The sequence below is a fragment of the Nesoenas mayeri genome (genome assembly GCF_963082525.1).
Source record: "Nesoenas mayeri genome assembly, chromosome: Z".
Classification (NCBI taxonomy): domain Eukaryota; kingdom Metazoa; phylum Chordata; class Aves; order Columbiformes; family Columbidae; genus Nesoenas; species Nesoenas mayeri.
In genome coordinates, this window is record NC_137542.1 from 48,567,034 (window position 1) to 48,592,807 (window position 25,774).

Below are 25,774 nucleotides of genomic sequence, written 5' to 3' on the forward strand. Positions count from 1 at the left end.
TATTCATATGAAATACAAGAACAGCAAGGTAAGAAACGAAACATAAGGAGAAACTGAAGAGCTACAGTGAATAACTGCTCATATACCAATAACTGAATATATTATTTCTCTTATAGTTAAAAATGATGTAGAAAATCTAAATGTAAATCCACCAAAGAGGAAACAGTATCTAATAACAGCTGGCACTTCAGTATATGTTAATTTTAAAGCATGACTTTAAACATCATTTAATTGATAATACTGGAAGGATTCCTGATTAAGTAATCCTTAATTTAATGCCCTGTTCATATAAGACCTTAATGCCCACATAATGGTTTCAAATATTTAATTGTTATGAAACAGAACTATTAAGCAAATAGAAAAATCAGAATAGATATCACACACATTCTCACAGGTTGTGAGAAGGATGTGCACTTAATTGCATGGTTCTGCACCAGCTGATTTCAGTGAGGGGCACAGAATCAAAGTTGTTTCTTGTAACTAGAAAAAAGAGTTTCAGAATGTTTAGAACTACTGAGAACTAGTAAAAATATTTCTGCTAACAGGAAAATTTCAGTCCAAAACTTAAAAAGGAGTTAAGAATTTGGCAGCTAAAACCCAGTATACGTGGAATTCTAAGAGCCCATGTTGAAATATTTTCTAGAGCACAACTTCATTATCTCATGTTCTCACTTCTCTTAAGATACATGAACATATTGCTAAAATAGTCTGGATTTATAAGACTTAGCGAGAATCAGAAGTAGTTTTCTGAAAGCAATAGAACCAAAGCTATACAGAACCAAGGTAAGCTGAGTGTCTAACATGAAAAATTGCAGCCATGTGGGATTTCTTAATCAAATGGTATTTAAGAAAATGATCAGGAAAGAAACACTTAAAATACATTGCTAAATTTTCAGCTTTGGCCTCAGCTGTGTTTCAGTAGAAATCTAGAGAAGAAAACTACTAAAATATGCTACTGAGATAGATCTCAAAGTAGTGGGCCTAAACAGGGCATAAAGGCATTCTTTTTGACTGTCTTGGTTGTAAGTCAGTGCAACTGCAACTTTTAAACACATCTGTGAAACTAGGCATGAAGCTTCAGTATATTTTTTTTTATTTTCAACAAATGTGGTTTTTGCAAAATGTTGCCAAGAAAGAAATTTGCTCTCCGAAGTACTGAAATGAAAAAATGATTTTGGATTAGTCCAGCATTAATTTTGAACCCATGTAGGCTTCTGTGGTACCCCATATATTTGTTGGCATAGGGTCATTAGCACAACATGAAAGATTCATAATTAGCTGCACTTGTAAGTCTTAAATACCTTTTAAAATTTAGTTCTAAATCCATTCTTAAAGCACTATTTACAGATACAAGATTTCCAGATAAAAGTTCAAGAAGAGCTTACTGACTGATTCCACCTGCGACATGCTAAGATACATACAGGAGTTGCAATACGGTGTTATGTGTTAGGGCCTAGAATTCCAGCAACTTGACATTTAAAATCAATTTTCAATAATAAAAATAGGCAAAGCATATGACAATAACATAATCTGTACATGCTTTATTTAGGAAACACCATAGCAATAATAAAATAGAATATTTTAATACTATGGCTTCCCTTGAAAGACTGAATTATGATGTAAAAGCATTAAATAATATATACAGTATTTTTCAGAGATAATAAGTACAGGTATTCCTATATAAGAAGTGACTCACCTAAAACATCATTCAGAAGTTGAATATAAGATTATCAAGACTTCTCCCAAAACATAAAAAAATAAATATTGAAAACATATATTATTCTTGTTAACAATGTTTGTTACAGTAATGCCACAGATCTAAAGATAAAAGGATTCCGGTGGGCTTGTTATAAGCACGTTCAGGTCTCTGCCCTGAAGAGTTCCCAAACAGCTGACAACAGCAAATTTGATTTTAATTTAATTACTGTTTGGAGATGGGCTACGTGGAAAAAAAGGGCAAGAAACAGAAACACTGAAGAAAAGGGTAATGAGGGGGAAGAGGGTATGGGAAAATTTGGAGTGAAGATAACAGCAACTGCAAAAAAAGAGTCAACACTGAAGTTTTGTTGGTATTTCAAACTCCCCACAGTTTCTGCTTCTACAGATGTACCTAACAGCTGGATGGACCCTCTGGCTGAATACTGCCTAAGAAAATTGCTTTCATAGACAAAGTCTAAAAAGCCTTTTATATCTCATAGTGAGAGCAGGAATTCTGAAGGAAGGACAAAGTGGGGCAAGGGAAGGGCAAGAAGTTAGAAAATGCTTGCAGAAGCACTGAATTGTCTGAACGAGGTCAGCTCTGATGCTGCAACATTTCTAAAGGGACCCTGCCAATGCTATTCAGTCCTCAAATCTCTCTGGCTATGTATGTTGTTTTCCTTCACTTTAGTTTCTGATGTAAAAGGTTCATATAGCTCAAAACAGAAGTGTAAAACCGAGTAGTTATTCACCAATTGCTACAGATAAATAGGCTTACCTACAGCTAGAATACCCCATTATTCCCAAATTATATTTAGAAAAACAAATCCTCTGGAATCTAACCATAGTGGAATGCTGCTTGTGCACAGCAGAGAAGAGCATTCCAGTGAAGGACTTAAAATACAGCAATGCCTTATTTTTTGGTATCCTCTTCCAGGCTGGAGTTGTAGGTCCAGAATGGAATGCTGAATGCAGAAGGCATGTCAAAATGGAAGCCTAACCACCCTAAAGCTGCAGCCTACTCCAGCTCTAGACCAAGGTACTGTGTAGATGAATTTAAGTTCACAAGGCTGAAGATGCAGAACACTGAAGAGTACTCAGTCAGTATTTATGTGAGTTCTGAACCTCTGTTCCCCGGCATCTTTACAGGTTTTATCTGCTTAAAGCACAGAAAAAGTCTTGGGAGCAAGGACTGGGATGCAAATTCTCCTTATCACCAAGGCATCTCCTTGATGTGTTTACCTGCAGTGGCACTGCTTGAAACCCAAGTACAGAGCAGACCTCTGAACCATTTTGCTCCCTTGTGCACAATACACAACGGCACGCACAATGGCAACGTGCCCCCGCCTTCCCCGCAGTTACCTCACAGCTTCAGGTCACATCACAGAGGAAAAGCTGTGTTGCTCTATGCCTGCCAGGGAGAATATGGCTATTTGTGGGGATCCTTGAGCACAGAGAGAGTCCCTGGCTCCTGTGCTGGGACACAGCATCTCTTCTGTTAGAGGACCCTTCACATACGAGACAGGCTTACCTGTCTTACCCAGCATGTGCAGTCCTTGTTCCTCATCAGTGCTGCACTGGGAGGTGCTGCCAATGTGCTAGTTGAGTTTGAGATGGAAGAAAGGGGCAAATAACTGACTAAGATGATGTCCGTCCTACTTTTAGCTGTTGCTTTACCCTGACTGTAGTCAGGGCATTTTTCTGGGAGGTAGGTGCAAGTGGTCTAGAAATTAATTTGATCCACCTTCAGCTTGTGTTTAAAAGAAAGAGGCAAGTGCCACCATGTTTTGTGAGGAATTCAAAACTGTCAGTGTGTGTTAGGCTCTGAGGGTGTTCTGACAGCACATATGGCATCAACCTCACCAGAATATGGACAAGCAAGAACGCCTCACTTTGGCCTGCTGATGAGATTTAATCATTAAGCAAGGCGATAATCTCTTCCACTTTGTCAAAACTAAGTTACATCGTGTCACTGTAGATGTAGAACCTTCAGGTTTTTCAGAATTGCTGTTTTGGACACAGAGAAGTAAATGCTAAATTCAGTTACAGGTATGTTTGCCCTTTACTAAATCTGGCCTCCAGTTATGAAAGATACATCTATAAAGGGAGATATTAATACCTTGTGTCTTCAAATCCCAAATGCCTATTAGAGCACAGTTCCAGAGACAAAGGTACAAAGGAAAAGTGAGTCTGTAGAGGTTAGCTATTTTGAGATCTCTAGCTTTAGTAAGTAACCTTGTTTTCTCCTCCACGATCTGCTTTCTGAATTCGCCTATTAGAACCTGAGGTGCCTGACTTAAATGATTTTTCAACTTGCAACTTAAATTGAGTAAACAGGCTATACTCTCAACAACAGAACCCACCTTAATTCGGTTCCCTAGAAAATGGTGTTAGCTTTTCAATGTCACTTTGATCATTTTATATGCACATGGCTTGCATAATTAAGAGAAATTTTTTGCAAAGGAAGCTAGTAAGAACAATATATGTGCGTCTTATCCCCTTCAGAAAGGAGTAAGATAGGGTATATTTACTATACTATCATGTGCTAGTTTGTCCATAAAGATCATGTTCACAAAATACCAATTTCTGAGCTTGCTTTCCAAAACATTCCCATGTAGACCAACTCCCTTTAGTCAAAATGGGATTTGAGTCACTGGAACAGGTGCAGTCTCTGACACACTGTAGCAAGTCTGGAGCCACTTCACGACTGACAAATCACTGAATATGTTCCAAATGAAGTGGAACAAACACAGTCAGAATTTGCCCTTAGAATCTGATATGCTTAAAATCTCAAGAAAATTGAAACCATTTAAGAAAGTTGCATTTACTGTTTACAGAAGCTGAATGTAAAGGCTGAGTGAAAACGAGACTTTGTATGGCAAGAATGGTCAGGAAGGAACTTGCTCCCAAACCTGAAAGCTCTTCTTCAAAGGAATACAAAGGTACCCCTGACTTTTATCATTTTGGACAGCCCCACTTCAGTCATCACGACAACTTGCTGAGTAAGGTGCTGCTGAATGATTATAAGAATTATGGAATCTGCCTTGCCAGATTGGAACAACTTGATGAGATTATTTTAGTATATGCCTGTTGAGTACAAATGGGAAATTTTATATTTCCAACAGTTTTCAGAATTGAAGAATATCAACATTTTGTACTTACTTAATAGCATTTTTAAGACCAGATTTTATGGTCTTACTGTTTCAAATATCTTCAATATTCTGGCAAAAAAATCCCCTTATGCATTCAGGGGGCACTATACTGTTGGTATTATTATGTGTAACTATTGATTCTTGCAGTGAATATTAACTGCTTTCTTTGCTTTCTTAGATGTCATCACATTATTTTTAATATTTAACTATACTCTCATCAGGCCACATTCTGGTTATCACGGTGCAAGCTCTGTGAAGCTTGACTGATTCTTAACTTTCATCTGGCTGTTGAAACAATGCTAACTGAAGTAGGATACAGGGGCAATGCCTGTAATTCAGAACTCCTGGGATCGACATGAATCCCACTCTCCCCATCTCTGACACATACAGTTAGAGGAGTACAATGGCAGTGATTGCCAAGACATCTAGGGAGGGCAGAGATCCCCCATACATGCTGCTTGGCTAGTATGTAGCCTGGGCAGAGGCTAGTGTGTTGCTCTATCTGCTGGCATCGTGATTATAAAAATTCTTCCCTGTTGAGCTAAGTGTTGCTGTGTGTTGTTTCTCTCAGCTATACCACCTGCCAGCGCTGCTTTATTGAATATCTGAGTTAAACACTTAAAATGGTTTCTATTATGTCTGTTTTAATGCAGCTGTCATCAAGTTTTAAGCCTGGTGTCTCCTTTTAATTTGTAAGATATTTTGGAGTAGTCTAATTTGCTTGTGTGCTTTAGAAAGCAGATCATAATTTTAAAGTGTCATAATTTGGGGAAAACCCAGACATTTCAATGCAAATTTGGCTACAATTGTGTGCCAATAGAATGTTTTAAAAAAACCTTAGGAACTAATCGAATATTAATTTGGTCTGAGAAACTACTCTCTGTTGCTTATGGAGAATGCCAGAAATCTAATATAGATTGCAAAGGAAAACAAGAGCAGAAATTACCTAAAACTACATACTTAAAGCAACACTAGAGTAACATTTTTGTCCACTGCAATAACGACAGGAATGCAACCAGGACGTGATTTTTAGTTCTGCTTCTCTAGCTTTTCTTGAACTCAGGGGAAGCTACATTAACAACTTTTATAAAAGTAAAAGATGCACCTCAATGCCAGGAAACTTTATCCTGGAATCTTCCCAGTGAAAAGATTTACAGTGACTTTTGCCACAGGCTGGAAGGGACACCTAGAACTAATCTAGTCCAACCCTCCTGCTCAAAGCAGCAGGTTACTGAAGACCATTGTCCAGCTGAGTTCTGAGTGTCTCCAAGGATGGAGACTCCACAAACTCTTAGGGCACCTATTCCAATATTCTACCAACCTCGCAGTAAAAAAGGGGTTTTAAAATGTTTAAATCAAATTTTCTGTATTTCAGTTTGTGCCTGGTGCCTGCTGCCCTGGATATCACCGAGAAGAGTCTTCTCTACGCTATCCCATCGGATACTTGTTACACACATTGACAGGATCCCCTTCCAAGCCTTCTCCGAGCTAAACAATCCCAGGTCTGTCAGCCTCTCCTTGTGTATCAGATGTTGCATGCTTCCCATCATCTTCGTGGCCATTGACCAGACCCGCCCCAGTATTTGCCATTCTCTTTTCTACGAGGGAGCTCGGAACTGGAGCCAGCATTCCAGATACAGCTTCAACAGTGCTGAGTAGACGGAAGGATCAACTCCCTCAACCTGTTGACAACACTTCCTAATGTAGCGTAGTAGGCTGTTTGCCCCCTTTTCCACAAGGGCACAGTGCTGGCTCATGTTTGACTTGGTGTTCACCAGAAAGCCCCAGGTCCTTTCCTGCAAAGCTGCTATCCAGGTGTTTGTCCCCCAGCCTGTCCTGGTGTATGGGTTTACTCCTCCTTAGAGTCAGGACTTTGCAACACCAGTCTGAACAACAGAGGACAACCATGTTCAAAGCTATGTTCACAGAGATGTACACTGCCATGCAACCCTGAGTTCCTCTCACAGTTTCATTTCATGAAAAAAAAAGACACTGTCAACATATATATCAGATTGTCACAGAGATACTGCCAGTTCTGGTTTCAGTGTGCCAAGTGCACACAGAAGTACTTGCATTATGTAAGCGTATCAAGTGCTTGAGAATATGAAAGGGACATTTACAAAAGTGTGTACCCAGTTGTGCAGACCTGTATCTTAAAATACAGTTCTGAGGTATCTTTCCATTTAAATCCCACACTTAGTGAACTTCACCTATAAGGCTGACTCTTTATTTGATGACTTCTAAAATGACACCAGTCTTTACCATCCCATAAATTATGTATTCGAAAATACAAATTTTCACTTTTTCCCCCCATCTTCCAATTATTACAAGTATTTTCCTTCGGAAAAAAAAATCATGCTGACTCATTTTCTTGCTGCTTTAGTTTCTCCAGTTTTGATCATGACATCTGACTCTGCAAGGGTGCATCATGTAATTACTTCAAAATATTTAATTTCTGATAAATTAATAGAGCAGAAAATGTAGTGAAAGGACCAAACCTTACTCACTTTCTTTAGAATACAGTTCATTAAAAATCACTAAGAATTTTTAGTAAGAGTGTCATGAACAGAAACTGACCTGAGGTCCTGAGAAAACCAACACTGAAAGAAGAGTTTACTTTTACTTGCATTCCTAAAAGATCATCAACTAGAACTAGGATATTTCAATTTAAATTACTTTTATTTCTAATCTTTATTCTCTGAAGGCCATGATAGCGTTGGTAAACTGCATCTGTCCTTTGATAAAAATCCACCTATTTCTACAAGAAAAATACACAATAGAGTAAGTTAAGAGCATGTAATAGTTATGAGGATCTATTAAGTTGGAGATTGAATCTGAAGTTTAATTTCTCAATAATCACTTGGTGAGGGGTTTTTGTGGGTTTTTTTTTGGCTGGCTGGTTGGTTGCTTTGTTTGTTTTTTTTAGTAAATTGGTTTGTAACATTTTTAAACACACCACAGTGTAAAGGTGTCATTATTAATCCTTAGTGTTTTCTGAGTAAAAGACCTTGATATTTAGACAAATCCTGAAATCTTCTGTGAGAACTCGTATTTGTCAGACACAAATTGTTCAGATGCAGCCTTTGGCTCAGATAATCTCTAAAGTACAGATTGCTGGGTGGTGGCAAGTATTCTATTGAAAGCATCGTTTTACACACAGCCTGTTTTTTATACGCTTTTTTACGAAATCTCTGCTACTGGCAGCTGTCAGATTTGAGCTCCATGAGGTGATAAAGTCTAATGCAGTGCAAACGTCATAATGCAGTGGAAACTTCAAACTTCATGATTCTATGATTCTATTCAACACAAAGAAGGATTTAAAACCACGTAGAATGTAAACGTAATTCATAAGGGTTATGTTTCCTTGCTACTTCCTTATCTTTGTCATAATCTCCTTTGTTTTTCTTTCTCTCTTTTAAGTGTGGCTTTCACTTCCTTGATCTCCCTAGCTGAAGATCCTTTTGATGGCATTATCCTTGTATACTTTTCCTACAGCTACAACTGCAGTCTTCTCCTCTTGTCCATATTATACCACTGTCCTACTCTGATGTCCAGAACTGATATGCCCATAATCAAAGCTTTTTCCTCCTCATGACGTCTATCCTGTTTAATTCCTTAGGCATTATCTCCACCTCATTTCTCTCCATTCCCACAATTCCCAAATTTTCTTTCAGAGCTATTTTTCTCACCACTAGTTCCTGTTCCTGTTTACTTCCTTCTGAGTCTCTGTACCTTTTTTTATTTGCCCTAGTCTTGCAGAACACGTGAGTTAAGTAGGGAAACAGGTGTTCCTTCTATCTGCCTGAATCAGGAATGTGTTTAAGAGTCTCAAATCCTGATGTATTCAAACAGGAACCATAAAATGAAGCTGTCTGCTAATATTCCAAAGAAGACATCAGTACAAACAAGATTAATTAACTTAAATGTTGTCCTAGACAGTGATGCCAGTTTCTTTAAAGAAACTCAGTGCCCTGCAACAGCGCATGTCACTTTGAGACTAACTGAACGTTACTGATGACCTTAACTAACAGAATGCTGATATATATAATGAAATTTCATAGTCTAGTAACAAAATTAGCTAATTGCTATCATTCTTTCTAGGTGGGAAAGCAATCGTGTTTCTTTAACAAGCTCTGGAAGACAGAATTTGTTATGTTACCCAGAAGTTCACACAGTCCAGTGCTGTGCACTTTGAACTAAAGTAATGAGCTAAATGAGCCTTTGTCCCACCTGCTGACTACCAGTGATTTCTAAGCAATGCACTACAATCCTGATCACTCGATACTGAGGATAATTTAATACATTCCCGTCCCCATGTATTTTTCTCCCTGATGATTTTTCTTCTTACCAAATTTTGTTCCCATTCCAGATCTTATGCCATCTGTACAACACAGTTCTTCCTCTTGAAATAATGACTGAACCTCTAAGACTATTTATTACTCCTCTCCTATTTCTCTTCTACACTGAATCTTCGTCACCCATCTTTACTCTCAGATACACCAAACCAGTTAAGTTGGCTTGTACGGCTTTCTTCAGCTGTAGGGCAATGGGGATGTGAAGCACATCTTGCAAAGTATCTGTCAAACCAAACAAGTAACCTCCAGAGGGTTTCTAACACCTACCAGTTGTTACGGATATCACATTATTATCAGAGTTATTTAAAACAGTTTTAGATTAGTTAAATGTCAATCTCGCAGCAACTGCACAACCTTCAGGACATCTTTGTGTATATGACAGACTCCCAGTTGTGAAGTGATTACTTAAAAAACTCTATACTTCTAAATTAGCAAATATTGATGGTTTTCTTTATGGGGGAAAAATAAGATTAAAAAAATCTGAGTTAGGTTCTGCTGTTCAGAAGTATTATTTTAGTTTATGTTGGTCTCTCTTTCGAGTCTAAAGGTGCACAAGATCAGTTTTACTACTGTTTGCTTCCGCATTTTCAGTGCTACCATGTTGAGGTAGTGTACACTGGTTAAAAAGAACTGTATCTTTTGGTTGTGGTTTTGTGGTTTGTTTGTTTGTTGTTGTTGCTGGGGGTTTTTTTTGTGCGTTTTTTTTGTTGTTGGTTTTGGTTTTTTTCTTAAATCCTCATAGACTTTCGGAACGTAAAGCACCTGTCTGAGGAACAATCAGAAGCTACGATAACAACTCAAGAGTCTTTGCATAAAATTACATCTATAAATACTGACAGTTCTACTAAAATAACCAACTAGTGTTTTCTTCTGTTTAGCTTATTAGTATGGTCTTCCCTTATATACTAAACCTATGACAGATTTCTCATAAACATCAAAGTGGTGAAAGAACTACAAGGGGCACTAGGTAGAACTGCAAAAAAAGAAAGCTGTTTTTCAGTGGTACACAATGGTTTATCGTGGACAAGGCAGGTGGACAAAGTTCTGATGAAGTGTAGTCAGATACAACTTAGAAGGTGTATGTGTTAATACAAATACCCCAGTCACCTTAATATGAAGAATCCGCAAATAATTAGACATTGTGTAAGCAGCATGAATTCCCGTTTTGTAAGACACACGTATTTACCCTAGTTTATCTTGTAACGAGGCATAGTCTCAAGTATGTGATGATCCATTCTGTCACTATGGAAGGAATGTATGTAATGTAATATCAAAGAATAAATGAAAATATTATATGCTTGCATAGCTTCAGTCTTCATTTCAGTGTTAGGTTAACAGTTTGTCTCTATGACCTTAAGGTCATTTCCAACCAAAATAATTTTATGATTCCAATCAACACAAAGAAGGATTTAAAACCATATAAAATGTAAACACAAGTTTTCACAATAATATTTGTATTCCTCCCCTTACATAATTTTCACCTAATTATTTTTTTCATTTAATTTTGTTAATTCTCTAGTTGAGCTAAGCCAGTTGTCTGTAAGTGTTCAATTAGGTATAACCAATGAAGGACTGGGCAGAAAGCTATTGCTATTTCATGCCTGAAACACAAGGTTTCTCCCTAGATCCTTTATAAGTTGTCTAGTGATACAGAGTAAAATCCTGTTCACCTTACATAGAAGCATCCAGTGAAACCAGTAGGATACCACCTTGCTAAGGCAACCAGGATTTGACCCAAAGTTGCACTATCATAAGGATATGAGCATTCTGTAAAATTTGCAGTCATACATCTCTATGCTGAAAACAGAAACACAAGTCAATGCTTTCGCTGAAAGTTCCCTAATGTAGTATTTAGCAAAGACGTGCACATAAGTACAGCTTCAATTAAACATAAGTAGATGCCTACCCAGAAATTGCTGCTAGTTTTTGATGAGCCTGATAGGCCATCTCACATCCTCGGGTTCGAGTTTTGTGCATTTCCGCATGCAGAGATGGACAGGTGACTGAGACATCCCCAATGGAAATAACCAGCTCCCGATACAGAGCCACTTGGGTATTGAACTCCTGGACAAGCTGAAAAACAAAGATGACTTACTTACATGAGACATTTAACTACACTAATGAAAACAATCAAGATTGTAAAAAACGTGCCCAATATAGGGCTTGTTCATGCTGCTCCCACTTTCATGGCATATAGGATCAAGTGCCCAAGATTTAGTAAGTGTTTAGGGCCTCCATGGCAGCTGCCTCTTCTGTTCATTTGCAGGAAGGTAGTGTTTCTGTTTCTAATATCTGAAAGTGTTTATTAGTCGTAAATATAAAGCAGACAAAAAAGCAGCTGTTTTACTAGTAGCATGAGGTCATTTTTTGCTATGATAAAAGACAAATGTATCTCCAGAAATTATCACCCTTGCCCCTCCTGCTTGCTGATTAACAGTACATTTAGGGACTTGAAGGTAGCATTTGCTTTTACACTGGCAATTTTGCTAATTTATTTTGTAATTATTTCTGTTCTGTCATTGGCCTCTAACCCAGACTTCAGACTTAAAATTCATCTGAAGTTATTGGCTGAGAAGATGAAAGAGATAGGCACTTTCCAGTTAGGATTCTATAAAGCACTTTTTCCATTGTGGAGGGGGGAAAACAGACAAAAGTAAATAAACACTACAACTGTTACAGAAACCTAATATCCAGCACATACACATGGATGCTAGTGGATTAATAGGTAACTTCTACAGTGATTGATGGAAAAATAATTTTTGTTTAGCTCTGCTGATCACATAGGTGGGATTATATTTTAAGAAAATGAAGCATTTGCTGTCTTCTTAAAGAAAGCATGTCAGACCATTTGCTCCACATGGTGATGGGGGTGGAAGGCATGGAGCAATAAGAACAGAGTATTTATTTACCCATGTTTTGCTAATTTGACCTCAATTTCCAAACTACATAAAAACAGACAAAAGCAACTGCTCGTAATTCTGCAGCCATCACTACCACGAGGAGTTCAACATATCCCAACATCCAAGTCTTCTAAAAACCTGGATTCCATTATATCTACCAAATTTTAAAGTCAAGCTCTCCAATTCTCATGATCAGAAAATACATAAGTTGCTTCTCCCTGCAGTATTACATTCTGTCTCTTCATGCATCCCACTGTAACTACTCTGTATAACTGAGATGCAGTATCAGGACCTGTTTTCCAGGCCATACTTTCTTAAATTTCATTATAAGAGTAGCTAATAGGTTTCTCTGCTTCTGGAGCAGCAAAACAATCCCAGTGCATTTCAGTACATCTGCACCATCCTACTCTCAAGCCCTAAACAAAATCAAAAGCACACACCAAACAAAGCCCCAGGCACAGTATTTGCTAAACCTAGCTTCAACTCTCTCATTCTGTAGCTTAAGACCACGCATGAAAGCAAATTAGAGGGAAAAAACAAACAAACAAACACTACTACGTTGTGTCATCGAGTAATTATTCTGCATTAAGAAAAAGAGAAAAGCGTTTTATCCTGCAAGTGGTAACTGGCTGTGCCACACACATTTACCAGTTCTCACCTGACATCCCTTGTCTGAACAGAGGACACATTCAGCCACCTCAGCATTGCCAATGAAAACAAAATCACACTGATGTTGCAGCATCAACACAGTGAAACAGAAAAAAGCCACATTGGTTTTATCTCCTGACTCTTACTGCATCTTGACAACCCATCTGTAAATCATATTTTATTTCTGATCAGTGAATTCTATAGAGCTGGCACTTCTGTTTAACTAACTGCATTATGCTGTTGGGAATGAGAAAAAAGGCAGGACCCAGCAGGATCCACTTGTTGGGTGTATTTATAGAGCTACTGTGGCAGCTTTTGTTCCTGGGTGCACTGGGAGTTGCTCCCAATTTTGAAGTATCAGAGTGGATATCTGCCAGCACATTTTGCAGTATAAGAGGGAAAAAAAATGCAAGGATATGGCAGAACAGAAGTAGCAGGTACATTCCTAATGCTACTGGACAGCTTTAGATCCAGATTTTTCAAGCAAAGTAGCACAGCAACTTCATTTGTTTTCTATTTCAGTCATTGGTTAGAGAAGCAATTTTGGTGCCCAATGTCAAGCTGACTGTAGCTCAAGGAGCCAGCTATGGGCTATATGGAGCCGGTTTGGAGGAAAGTGTCAGGATCCAAGCATTTTTAATATGAATGGAGAAACATGTCATATCATAATGTGACAGTCCAAAAATATTAACATGGATGTGGGTGCTTGATCTGAGGTTTTACACTTGCAACCAGCTACTCTGGGGAGTCTGGAAACAGGTATCATGTCTATCAGGGATGGAATTTCAGAGTCTCAAATTCTGAGTCCTGTTTTAGTAGGATTTTAGGGGAAGAGTGTGGTTGCAGCACCAGCTAGCAAGCCGAGAGTGCAGTGATGCAGTGGAGGCAACTATTTACCTATTTAGGCTTCAGCTAGTGCGAGTCTAGGGACAGATTTGGCCGGCTCTAGCAAAACGCAACTCCAGCTGCTTGGCAGCACGGCAAAGGCGGCGTGTGCCCGGGCCAGGGCTCTGGTCCCTGCCCTGTCCCGCAGCACCCGGCCGGCTCCCCACAGCTCTCACTTTCCCTGCCCTCCCGCCTTCGAAGCGCTCTACGAGTTAGGCTACGGGGCAGCACCCCCGACGGGGACCGCAGTTTTAAAAATAGTGCGACTGCACGTGATGGGAATAGGCAAGCTGGCGGGAGGGGCAGCGCCGCCGCCAGCGACGAGAACACTCGGAAGGGATAACAATTGAGGCAAGCCCACTTGTGGTACCCACCATCTTGCAGTCATCCAGGGCTCTCTGGGTCTGGTAGGCGCTCTCGGAGCTGCTGCCCCGGCGTTCACTGTCGCGGCCGTGCGGCGGGGTCTTGCTGCCCTGGAAGATGGAGGCGGCGGAGCGGGGGCGCTTCCTGCGCCCGCTCGGTGCAGCGCTCATGCACACGCATCCGCCGCGCGGAGACGCCCGCCGCGCGGGGCCCCGCGGGCGCGGGCAGCGCCTTCCCCGCCGCCGCCGCCCCGAGCAGGGGTGCGGGCCCGCGCCGCTCGTCGCCTCGGCCCGGCCGGGACCGCGCGGCTCACGGCAGGGAGCGCGGCTGCTGGGGGCGATCGCCGGGAGCCTGCGGGAGAGCCCGGGAAGCGCCTTGCAGCATCGCCTCCGCTACCGCGCGGAGAGACGGAGTGGCTGGCGCCTTCACTCGTTCAGCAGCATGTCAGTCCCTGCGGACCCGCCCCGCCGGTGGCATGCTCTGCCGTCCTCCTGCCCGCAGCCGGCGGGGAGAGCGAGCGCGGCCGTGCCCGGCGGAGAAGGGCTCCCATCCAGCGGCCGCCGACACCTGCCCGATGCTCCCGGCAGGAGAGCCCGCCCCGCCGCTCCACTACGCGCTCTCCCGCGGCGCGTCTCACCCGAGCACCCGCCGGGAGCCGGCAGCCGGTCGGAGGGGCCGGTGGGCTGGCGAGGCCCGGCGGGCTGACGCCGTCAATAGCGCACCGCCCCCACAGGGCGGGGGAGCGAGCGGCAGCCGCCCCCCGGCCCCGCCGCTCCCCGGCCCCGCCAGCGCCGGCGCCTCGCCCGGCTGCCGCGGGAGGCGGGTCAGCGCCGGGGCGAAGCGCCCTGCCGGTGCGCGCCCCGGGGGGAGCTGTGCGGCGCCTTACGCTCTGGGTGGCCGGAACCGCGTCGGTAGCCGGGCCCGGGCCGCCGGGGCGGTTCTCCCGTCGGCGTTAGCACATCGCGTGTCCAGCTTTTGCCGGAGTTGGTACTAGTCTTCAGGACGTGTACTTAGAAAGCATTTTTCAGTTTAATAACGATTTGGTTCGCTGCTCAAATTTGTTTTCTTTCATTAAAAAAAAAAATCTTGCTTTGGGGCTCAAAAAAATGTTCGGAGGGTGCGGTGCAACTACACTGTAGATTGTATTTGTTCATTGTAGAAAAGATAAAATAATAAATGTTAATTCCATGCTGCAAAAGAACAGTGCAGTTGCAGTTCAACAGGGTGATGCCCAGTCCCCAAAAGCCTCAGGACCAGCCCATCCAGTGCTGGCGGCTGTGGGGCTGTGACTACGCTGTGTCTGCCGCCACTTCCCATAGGCTCCCCTGGAGACTGCACTGCCCTGGGACATCATACACTCTGAGCCACCTTCAGCTTCAGGGCTGGTCCTGTTCCTCTCTATAGCCAGATAGCTGTGGCTGCTTGGCTCTCTTCTGGTATAATTTTATTTCTTCAGGACATTAAATAAAAGTTTTTTTATGTTTCAGTAATGTTCTTGATACCAAGGGAACGCCAAAGACCTCACACACAGAAACCCAGTCAAGGAGATTGAATATACCAGTGATGGCACTCCGGCAGCCCAACAGGCTTTTTTCAGGCTGTGCTGAGCCCTACTGTTGCACAGACAGCTTGGTTCTACCTGAGTCTGGATGTGGCCTATTAGTCTGCTGTTTTGCCAGAAATGGAATGTACTGGATGTATATTAGTGCTGGTGGGTTTGCAGGACTTGCAAGCAGTCATTGCTTTAGCTAAAACTAAAATGACCTTGCAATTATAATGTTAGCATTGTAAACATACTACTAGATCTTCAGCATCCAAAGCAGCAAGAAAGCAAGAACTTGCAGTTTGCATATGCTATTTTTAAGGATTTTTTTTTTTTTTTAGTAAACTTATTTCAATTACTCATAGGCGATAAATGCTTGGATGTGGTGCTGCAGGAACACAAGCTTTGAGCCAGGACATCATATTGCCTCCATATACAGACAAGTCATTATATAATGACAAGGAAAATATTTTAATACTGTCAAAAAGCAAAATGAACACATCCTCACATCTATATAGAACAAAACATATATTTGTAAAGGAAAATTACTATGACACATTAATGCTAGTGTTTTAATCATTGCTCATGTATCATTTTAATCACATGTCCTAGTCTTATTTCAGTCTATTTCCAGTCTTATTAAGAGTTACAGTAATAGCAATAATGAAATAATCCTAATACTAAAACCAACAAAAAAAAAATCCTACAAAACAGTGCAGCATGTTTGCTTGTAAGTTACCTGGCTGAAGTTATGGTCCCTTGAAGTCAATGCTAGAAGTCACAATGACTTTTAAAGCAGTTAAGAGATTAGTTCCTGGTGATGTATCTGCCCTCTATAAAGCCGAGTCACAGCCAAGATTGGCCCTTCAGCCAACATCTGGAACAGTCTAAAGTCCTGGTGACCTACAGTGTGTTCAGTCCTGATTAAATGTGGCTTCAGTGTGCCCACGTTTAGAAGTGGATCTGGTGATTCTTTCTGTAATTTATAAGACTACATGTTTTCATAATTTTTCCATCTGACCTCTGAAATCATCATGGAACATGATGAACTTGATGGCACCCCAGAATTATGTTGGAGAAGCAGGAGTGACAGGGACCAAGTCAGTCTGGGATGCATAAGAAATAATTACTTTTGTAGACATGCCAGTTCTTGGGCTGGGGCAAAGGGCTCCAGGATAAGCCACCAAATGCTGTTGCAGGGCAGGCAGCAGGAGCAATAAGATCCAGTTTGAAAGTCCATACCACCAGGAAACAAAATGCAGTCTTGAGGAAACGGAGGTATATGTGCTGCAATGCTTTCGTGAATAGAGTAAGGCATGATTCTTTCTTCTTGTCTGAACTAGAGCTCCTGTCACAAATGGCCTTATTCTAGCTTCATCTCCTGATGTTTAATGGATGGCAACAAGCAGGGGCTTGTTGCTCCCTCCTGGAGCATCCTCTCAAAATCACGGGTGGGTGACCTTGAAATAAATACAGAGAGTACTTGGGCCATTACATAGGCAAATTCTTTGGCAACTCCACAGCTCGTAATGAAATAAAAGTAAATATGTAGGCTTAGCTATACCCAGCCTATATTGTAAATCTGAAAAGTGAACCGAGATGAACTTTTTACTTGAGAGCCTCTTTTGTTCCATTTTCTTGTAATCTTTGTCTAATCCATTTATTTCTCTGGTTGCTGGCTTCTGGTAATATTTTTCAAGGGTGAGAAGAATGTCACGGACTAGGTAAGGTATGAAAGAGACACTGATTAGCTGAGAACTGTGATGAGGTGTATTGGAGGAGGAAAAAAAAAAGATGGCATGGAAAAGAAGCAAATGAATAGAGAAGGCAAAAAAAGGGCCATTTCTGTAGAACGAGATACAGAGAGAGAAGTGGAAACCAAGTAACAGGTACTGAAGAAAATGAGGGAAAGTGATTCTGTATGATCTTCTTTGGAAAGAGAAATAAAATATAAGTTTAAAAGTTAGGTTGAAAATGAAAACTTAAGACTAACAACAGAGACATTTTCCAGTTTCTTTAAAATGTGTGGTGTTTTTTTTGGTTGTTGTTTTGTTTTGTTTGTTTGTTTTTAAGAAAGTGAAGGGACTGTCTTTCTAAGCCAATATGGTACATTTTAAACAGAACACAAATTTATTCCCTGGAAATGCAGGATCAGATCAGTGTCTGGAGGTAAAGTACTCTATTTTTGTACCAGGCTTCCTGTGGTGTAAAACTGTCTGACCCTCATAAATAACAATGCAGAAATGCTACTGAGAATCGCATCTTCAATGGCCATTTCTTTTTTATTAATCATTTCCTACAGGCTGGGAAGTCAGGGAAGGGGCTGCTACATGAGGAGCTATTCTGGCCTGATCCAATAAACAAGTCTTTTATGTATCCAAGGAGTTAGCCATCCTGACTAGAGATCCTCTGGCAATAGCTCCGTGCACCCCATTTGACTCAAGTCAAATCATTGCATGGCAAAAATTGTACATTAGTATATTTTAGTGTCTGTTTGTCTAATACCAAGATATAGAAGAATATTATACTTAATCTCCTTAGAAGTCAACACAGCACTTTTGTCCCTAAATACAATAACTATATATATATTTTTTAAATGTCTGAAAATAACTTATGTAGATACCCCTCAAAGCAAACAAAGGCACCCCGTTCTGTGAAATTTATAGCCACAGTTCAACAAATACTAGCAATATACTAGATGAGATTGTAAAGACACTCTTCTAAGTTCTGTGTGTCAGTCTCAACAATTTCCAAGTTTACTTGGGAAACTAATGTCTATGGAGTGTATTAGCCATGGAGATGCTGAGGAAAAGGCTTATTTTGCTTGCAGACTCTGAAAGTTAAGAAAACCACAGTCATTCGTGAGTCTATCTGTATCTGTCAGCCCAATATATGCATTCTGCTCCTGGATATGAGTGCATGAAACAACATGCTTAAGCTAGCAAAAACGTCAAAGTGGTTCAGTCTGCTTTACTTCCCTATAAGTGTTGCAAATGACTCCTTGTGACACTTAAATCATGCCCTGAGGATGACAGAGATTATTGTGGTGAGATTTTTGGCACTTAAGAACTATTGCAATCCTTGAATCAGAGGATGAAAGAAATTCTAAATCAGATAATTAAATGTATGTTCCCACCTTCTCTGTTTCCTTTACACATGTATTTACTTGTGTAATTCCAACATTAATTTGTATGGAAATACCTGTGGGAGCACTCAGGTAGCTACACAACTGTTTCAAATTTAGGCAGATTTGCCCGATGCAATGTAGGATTTAATGACAAGGAAATCTAAGAAAATGTCCCGTACAACCAGATCGTCTTTGTTTTCACCTCCATAAGTATATATTTTTTTAAAAAATATGACATCATTACTAAAATAATGCTAATGCCACCAGTACTTCTGTTATTATGAGAAAAAAACAAATGCCTACTTAAATAATAAACCATAGCATAACAAATCTTCCAACTAGAGAAATTAAGAATTGTTTCAGAAAAGAACAAGGCTAACATCAGTTTCTCATTATGACAGTATCAATAGAATAATTTACCTTAAGCTATAGTGTAGTCAGCAGAATACAGAATGATTGTAATAAATTAATATAAATTTGCTTTAGTGTTATTTTTTATGTTAGAAATTCTGCCATAAAACCAAAGCCACACAATTAATGGAAGATCAAAAAGACCACTGATAAATCTTCCTGGACAGGTGTATTAAAAAAGACAAGAAAAATTATCTTTATGGTCATAAAGCACAAAGCCCCAAATAATTTAAAAATATTTATAAGAACTAACAATTAAAACTTAAGTTTTATTACATTACTTAAATTCCTTACGGATAAGAAATTCTATGATACATTTCATAAATAACTGGGTAGTAAAATGTTAGAAGAAAGACTTACGCAAATAATTTAGTACATTATTTATGGAATGGTGAAGATTAAATTGTTAAAGTAAATCATTGTTATTGATAAAAGTAGAATAGGAACAGCTATGGAAAAGAAAACACCATGGATTTGTGAGGAGCTGTAAGACACAGGAGTGAGAGAATACCTCTCTAGCCAAATGGATATTTAAGAAATTAATTTCTATAGTTGTATCAGCACTTTGCTTGTTAGAAAATGCAATATTTGGCATATAGTGGATTGGAGACTGCTTGATGGATGTATAGGAGAAATATGTGGGGATTGTGTTTTTTATTAAAGGTATAAATTGCAGTCCTATGTGTATTCAGGGAACATATACTTAATTACAAAAACCAAGTATAATCTTTTGAGAATCTGAGAATAACACATAAATACTGAAAGCAAATAAAATTCATCGCCCTTACTCCTACAGGGAACATGCCTGGACCAATGCAGAGACCCTCCACTAAATCTTCAGGAATGTTTTAAAGTCATATGCTTTATAGAATTTGAATAGATGGCAAAATTTGTAGTCATTATCATGTCCATGGTTGTTCTGTAGACCCATGGGGGTACTAGAAATAAAAGTCCTATAGAACATTTCTGGTTTAGTCAGCATGAGAAATGGTTGATTACTGTGTCTGCACTGCGTTCCAGTCACACGGTTTGGGTGCTCAGATATGGAATAGCAAGCAGCATAAACTATACCAACGAGAGGAATCTTGCTAGTAGGTTCGTGTATACATTTTCAGTGAAAGATCATTTTTATATTTTGGCTGTTCTTTTTCAAGATTTCAAAAAGCAAAGGTCTGATAACATTTCAAGAAGGGCAAATATTTTTGGATTTCAAAAGCAAGTCAAGGATAGTAAAATTGCACTACTGCATCTAATGTAAATACAGTACAAGAATTATGCTGTTATAAAGAACTATCCAAATATAACCCTCAGAGCAGGTGACCTAATGCAAATCCAGAAACTAAATCAGACTGGACATGCAGGCTTAGTCAGTTTGACACTATTCTGTTTGTTTCATAAGAAGATGAGTATACAACTCAAAATTAGTGAACTCACTGGAAGCAGTAGTACTCTGAAACCTCTTCTGTTTGCCATCTGAATTTGGCCTTTGTGAAAATGCCTTTTCTGGCTACTTTATATTACATCTCCACTCTTCTGCCTGTTCTGATAACTATTCACTGGCTTCATGTTTGAAAGTGACATTGTCGCCCTACAAAGCAAACGCTGACTTCAGTTTCAGTTATTCTGTTGTTGCACATATCTGTTAAATGGTGGGAAGAGATATAGCATTGATTTTTTAAAAAAATATCATTACTTCACTTTAGAATCAATGTTTTATTGAAATGAACAGAAATTCATCACATCCTCTTTAGGGCTGTCATCTAGACTGCTACCTTGCATGTTCAATACGTTTTCACATTTGAAATATTATCTTAATAACCACATTTTCATGATTTCTTTAAATGAAATCTTAATCACACAGAAAATTATGTGGTTTTCGTGTAAGTGTCATTAGAGCACACCAAAAACAATGACTTAATCTACTTTTGGTACGTGGCAAGTGCAGCACAGTTCATTTTTATATGGAGATGCAGTGTGGGTTGAATCAAGTGATCAATGGTTTCAGAGGAGAAACATGAGCTCTTATTCTGCCCTACAAGCTTTTTAGCCTTTGCTGCTCTGAATAACTGCACTGAAATCAAACCGTCCTTAACAGTAGCATATACTGCCACGTGTCTCTGTTGTACTTGTCCTTAATCAGTTATCAGTCTGCTTTCACAAAGCTCATCAACCTACTAAATTCACTTTTTAATTTTTTCCTTTTTTTTTAAAAAAAAAAAAAAAGGTATAATTTTCGACTCAAACAAACCAAACCAAACCTGTAATTGTTCTTGATGAATGTTGTGCACTTCTGAGAATCTGGCTCTGCATGTGTGACATACAAGGACAGCAATGCAGATCTTCCTTTTTTTTCTTTCCTGACCTTTAGATATCACGTTATCATTTTAGAAGTCTAGAAAAGGATTGAGAATGATGATGCTGCCTGACGTTATTCCAAGAGTATTCACTGGAAGCACTAAGGCTTTTAAAGAAAACTAGAAATGAATAAACTAGGGAATTGAAGAATGTGAAATACAGAATATGAAAACCAGCAAAAAAAAAAAAAAAAAGAGCACACTATTACCCGTATGAAAGCAAATGAAAGATTTTTTTTTTCCCATTGGTATTTTAGAATGGTAGGATGGTGACTTCTCAGAAGGCACTATGCAGGATTTCCAGTTTTGTCATTTTGTTATATGCACAATACTGTAAAATGTAGTAGAGTTGAAAATTGCTTTGATATTCTTTCTTTACCCATGCAGAGAGTTTGGTAATCCTTATTGTGGTGTGGTTTTGCTGTTTTGCTGCTGTAGCCTTGCAGTTTTACCTTGTTGCATGGTTATTGAGGCAGTGGAGAGATTCATAAATAGGAGAAGTGGCCTTTTGCATGTGGTGGCAGCTGCATTACTTAGAACCTGAGAAATATCAGGATGAAGGCACTGGCTGGCAACTTCCATCTCCTTCTTTCCTTCCTTCCTTCCTTCCTTCCTTCCTTCCTTCCTTCCTTCCTTCCTTCCTTCCTTCCTCACTTCCTTCCTTCCTCACTTCCTTCCTTCCTCACTTCCTTCTCCTTTCTGCTTTGCAGATGGCAGAAAGGAGAATAATTTCTAATAATTCTTACTTAGGTTTGCATGATAGTGGAATACATAGTGTCATTAGAGTCAAAAAATTATGAAACACGGTCAGGAATTCTGATAAGGGAAAGTTTAGGGAGACATATGCAGCAAGACCAATGTTTCTGACAATGTATTTCAGAGGCCAAAAAAAAAAGCAAAGCAGCTTAGGTTTTAATGTGTCTTACTTAGATTATGAAAAGGATATAGCATGTGGGAGGACCTGCAGAGATTTGGAAAGATACAGCACATCCTTGTCTTGAAATATGCTTTTAAAATCCTGCACGAGGTGGTTGTGCTGCCAGAAAAAAGCTAAAGATTTGAGAATTTATGACTACTCTCCTAAAAATACAGAACTGCATTACTGTTTAAAGGCAAATAAATAAGTGCTTGGTTTCAATGTTATTTCATAAATTTGCATTTTTATTCTTGCCTTTTCTTTCCTTTTTTGTTTTCCTGTTCTTTTTAACTTTGTCCTGTTGCTTCTTTGCTTTAATATCTTCACAGTTTATGCCATATGGTTTTTCAATTGGCCTGTTTTCATCTTCTGTTTGTTCTTCTAGTCTCATATTGTACTTCTACTCTATATTTTGTCCTTATTTTTCCCATTTCATTTCCCACTCATTTCTCTGTTGTCCACATTCCCATCTGTTCTTTCTGTTTGATCAAAGAACAGTTTTGTGTTCTGCTCTTCTAAATGACAACTGGAACTATAGTTTTGATGTTAGTGTGTCAGATCTCCAAATATGAGCGAAATTTAAAACATAGCCTGCATAGGCTAAAACTCATGATAAGAGAGGAAGATTTATTACACAAATGAGCTTTAAAAACTACATAAAATCATATGTAGACACAGGCAAGACTACATGGTAGATTTACATGGACAGATCCCTAGTCCTGCCTTTGTTCACTATGAGTAACCACAGGGGACTGGAGAAATCCTAAGCAATATATGCTGCATATATAGAGAGTGTATTTATATATATACTATGGATTAATATCTGCTTATGTACTATTTATTTCCATTCTCCCTGGAGAATGCTAAAGCTAAGGGAGGACAAAACTCAGGGGAGAGAATGTGTAAGATACTGCACTTTGGTAGAAGTTACCCACCATACAAATGTAAGACCGGGGTAGGTAAAAACCCTGCAGAACTGATCTAAGCTTTTTCATTGAGTTGAAGATGAAGCTATTACTAAGAAAAATCCCTGTCATACCAGGAGCCAGAATTAGTGTTACAGCTAGCAAGATACATTAAATAATGATTCCACTTAGTATTTACTCGGTCTTGGCTTTGCCAGTTGGAGTACCCTATGCAGTCTGGCACTTTGCACTTCAAGCAAGAAGTGGGCTGCTTGCAGAGAAGGGGGAGGGAGAAAAATTATAAGGTGGCCTAGAAAACATGAACTCTTTACAGATTAAAAGTACTGGAAGTAGATGACTGAGGTAAACCAGCAGTTCTCAAGTACATGAACTACTACAGCAGAAGGAAAGGGATACCTTTTTTTTTTTTTTTTCTGGAATCATAGAAACATACAATAAATTTCAGCAAGAGTACTCAGGTTAGATTGAAAATTCTTTATAATGTTAAGGATAGTGGTGGGTGGGATTAGTTTTCCACAGGAGAATTTAGCTGAATGCTTTTAAGAAAAGTATAGACAATCTTCTGCCAAAAATCATGCACGTGTTGTTAATCACCCCTTGGGAGGGAAATCAGATTATACACTCCTCAAGGTCATTTTCAACTCTATTCTTCTGTGACTTTTTTGAATTATAAAAATGCCATGCCAGCTTCATAAAAACTATTAACTTTAAAATATTCCTATAGGAGGTAAAAATGTCTTCTTCTGCAACCTTCCCCAGTCCTGTCATTTCATGGATGTTTATTTGACAACTCATGAGGCAGATACTTTCTTCCACTGCAGTTACCGCTACTTCAGTATCTTTTCCACTTTTCCAATTCAGTGCTGCTGGAAGCAACATTTTTTCACATTCGGTTGCTGGAAATGCTCTTTCCAACAGAGCACTAGGGAACTGATTTAATGACAGCAGTGTCAGTGATGTTAAATATTCCAGAAATTTGTACAGCTTTTAAATATAAGAGTAACGAAGAAGTGGAGAAGAAATGAAGGATGAGAAAAGGAGAAACATGTACTAACATGAAGAAATGGGGGTGGAAAGCTGAACAGCAACAGAAAATGCTTGTTAATGATGAAATAAAGCAAAATGGAAAGCAGTAGAAGAGCAGTTATTTATGAGTGATGGTCACAATGAGACAATTCAAGTCAGTGGGACACAGAAAAAGAGCAAGTCCACATTTTGCCTGTAGCCTTTTCCTATTTCTCCCTTTCTTTCTATTCAGAAAATACCTGCTATTGTCATTTGAAAAAGAACGAGGTGTTCTAAGCATTTTTTGTCTAATTGTAAATATTTTCAGTTCTTTTGAGGAAATGCCACATATAAAAAGTTTGATTTCCTGAGTCCACTTGTTTAGTGGAGGCTGCCTAAATCCATCAGCTTTCTGTGTAGCAAAAAAACCCCAGGAAAACGTGATTCCAATGTTAAATGTGCTGTCCATTTGCGGTCTTTCGTAAATAAATCTAAGGTAAGCTGAATTTTGTAATACCCATAGTTTGCTAGTTTATTCCCAGTTGTGTGTGGTCATCTGCTGATTTTTGATTATAAGTTGTCCCAGGCAGGACCTTTTGTTCTTACCTTTAATGCAGCCTTTGGTCTTTGCATTGTCAACGCAGCCAAAATTCTTGATGTGACGGGCAGAAATAGAGTGTCTCAATCCTGTGGCAGAAGCAGTGCTCTGCAAGCCTCAGCACAGCTCTTGTCACAGCAGGACAAGCTCACAATTTGTATAATGACAGCATCTTTGTGGCTCTTCCAGTCCCTGTCAGAGGTGTACAACAGTATGTCTGTGCTCTGCAGAGCCCAGCCTCATAGGATGTGTAGGGCATCACTTTTGCAGGCTCTTCCCCCAAGCCCCTGTCTACAAGCAAATATCCTCTTCAGGAATGAATAAGAAGTCAAAGTTTTCCCCTAAGACTGCAGAAATAAAAGGAAACTCTAATCCCAGTGGTATGTGGGCATAATGTAAAACCACCAGTCAATAGTAACTTACTGAAAAAACAGTTCAGTTCTAATCTAAGTGCAAGTTAGATCACTACTTTAGGGGAGAACTAAATCTAAGACCAGTTAAGTCTATGCAAGATTTTTTATTTGTCCTACCATCTGGTTCAAAATTAACAGGCAAACCATACAAAGTGTGCCTTTGTAAAGAAATACTGTTTAATAAACAGAGAAATTGGCTCTTAGCTGAAACAGACTTTTCTTTGGATGTGGGCAGCAAGTGTTCAGACTCTCAAATGGGATTGTGACAAATAGTTTCAGAAAAACAAAACTGGTTACTGAAAATAGCAGAGTGGTAACCCAGGAAATCAAGCTAGTTTGTTTGGCAGCTACCCATGTAAGTAAGGCAAAGGTCCTTAAGGGTTGCTACACTAGCACAAGGCTTTTAATGAGACAGAAAGGGAAAGCAAAAATACATGAAGTAGATGATTCTTTATGTTTTGTTTTGTTTTCTTTGTGTTT

General features: G+C 39.5%; 1 protein-coding gene across 1 annotated transcript in view; it reads right to left on the reverse strand.

Annotated features, from left to right (window-relative positions):
* The window catches only part of RGS7BP (regulator of G protein signaling 7 binding protein), a gene marked incomplete at both ends in the record, with an annotated part of 41,821 nt that extends 27,650 nt beyond the window's left edge, over window positions 1-14,171 (reverse strand). Inside the window, 2 exons of the mRNA XM_080363005.1 lie at window positions 11,112-11,278; window positions 14,013-14,171. Coding sequence (XP_080219131.1) covers window positions 11,112-11,278; window positions 14,013-14,171 — 326 coding nt within the window. The remainder of the gene's footprint in view (window positions 1-11,111; window positions 11,279-14,012) is intronic.
* Between the last annotated feature and the right edge of the window lie 11,603 nt (window positions 14,172-25,774).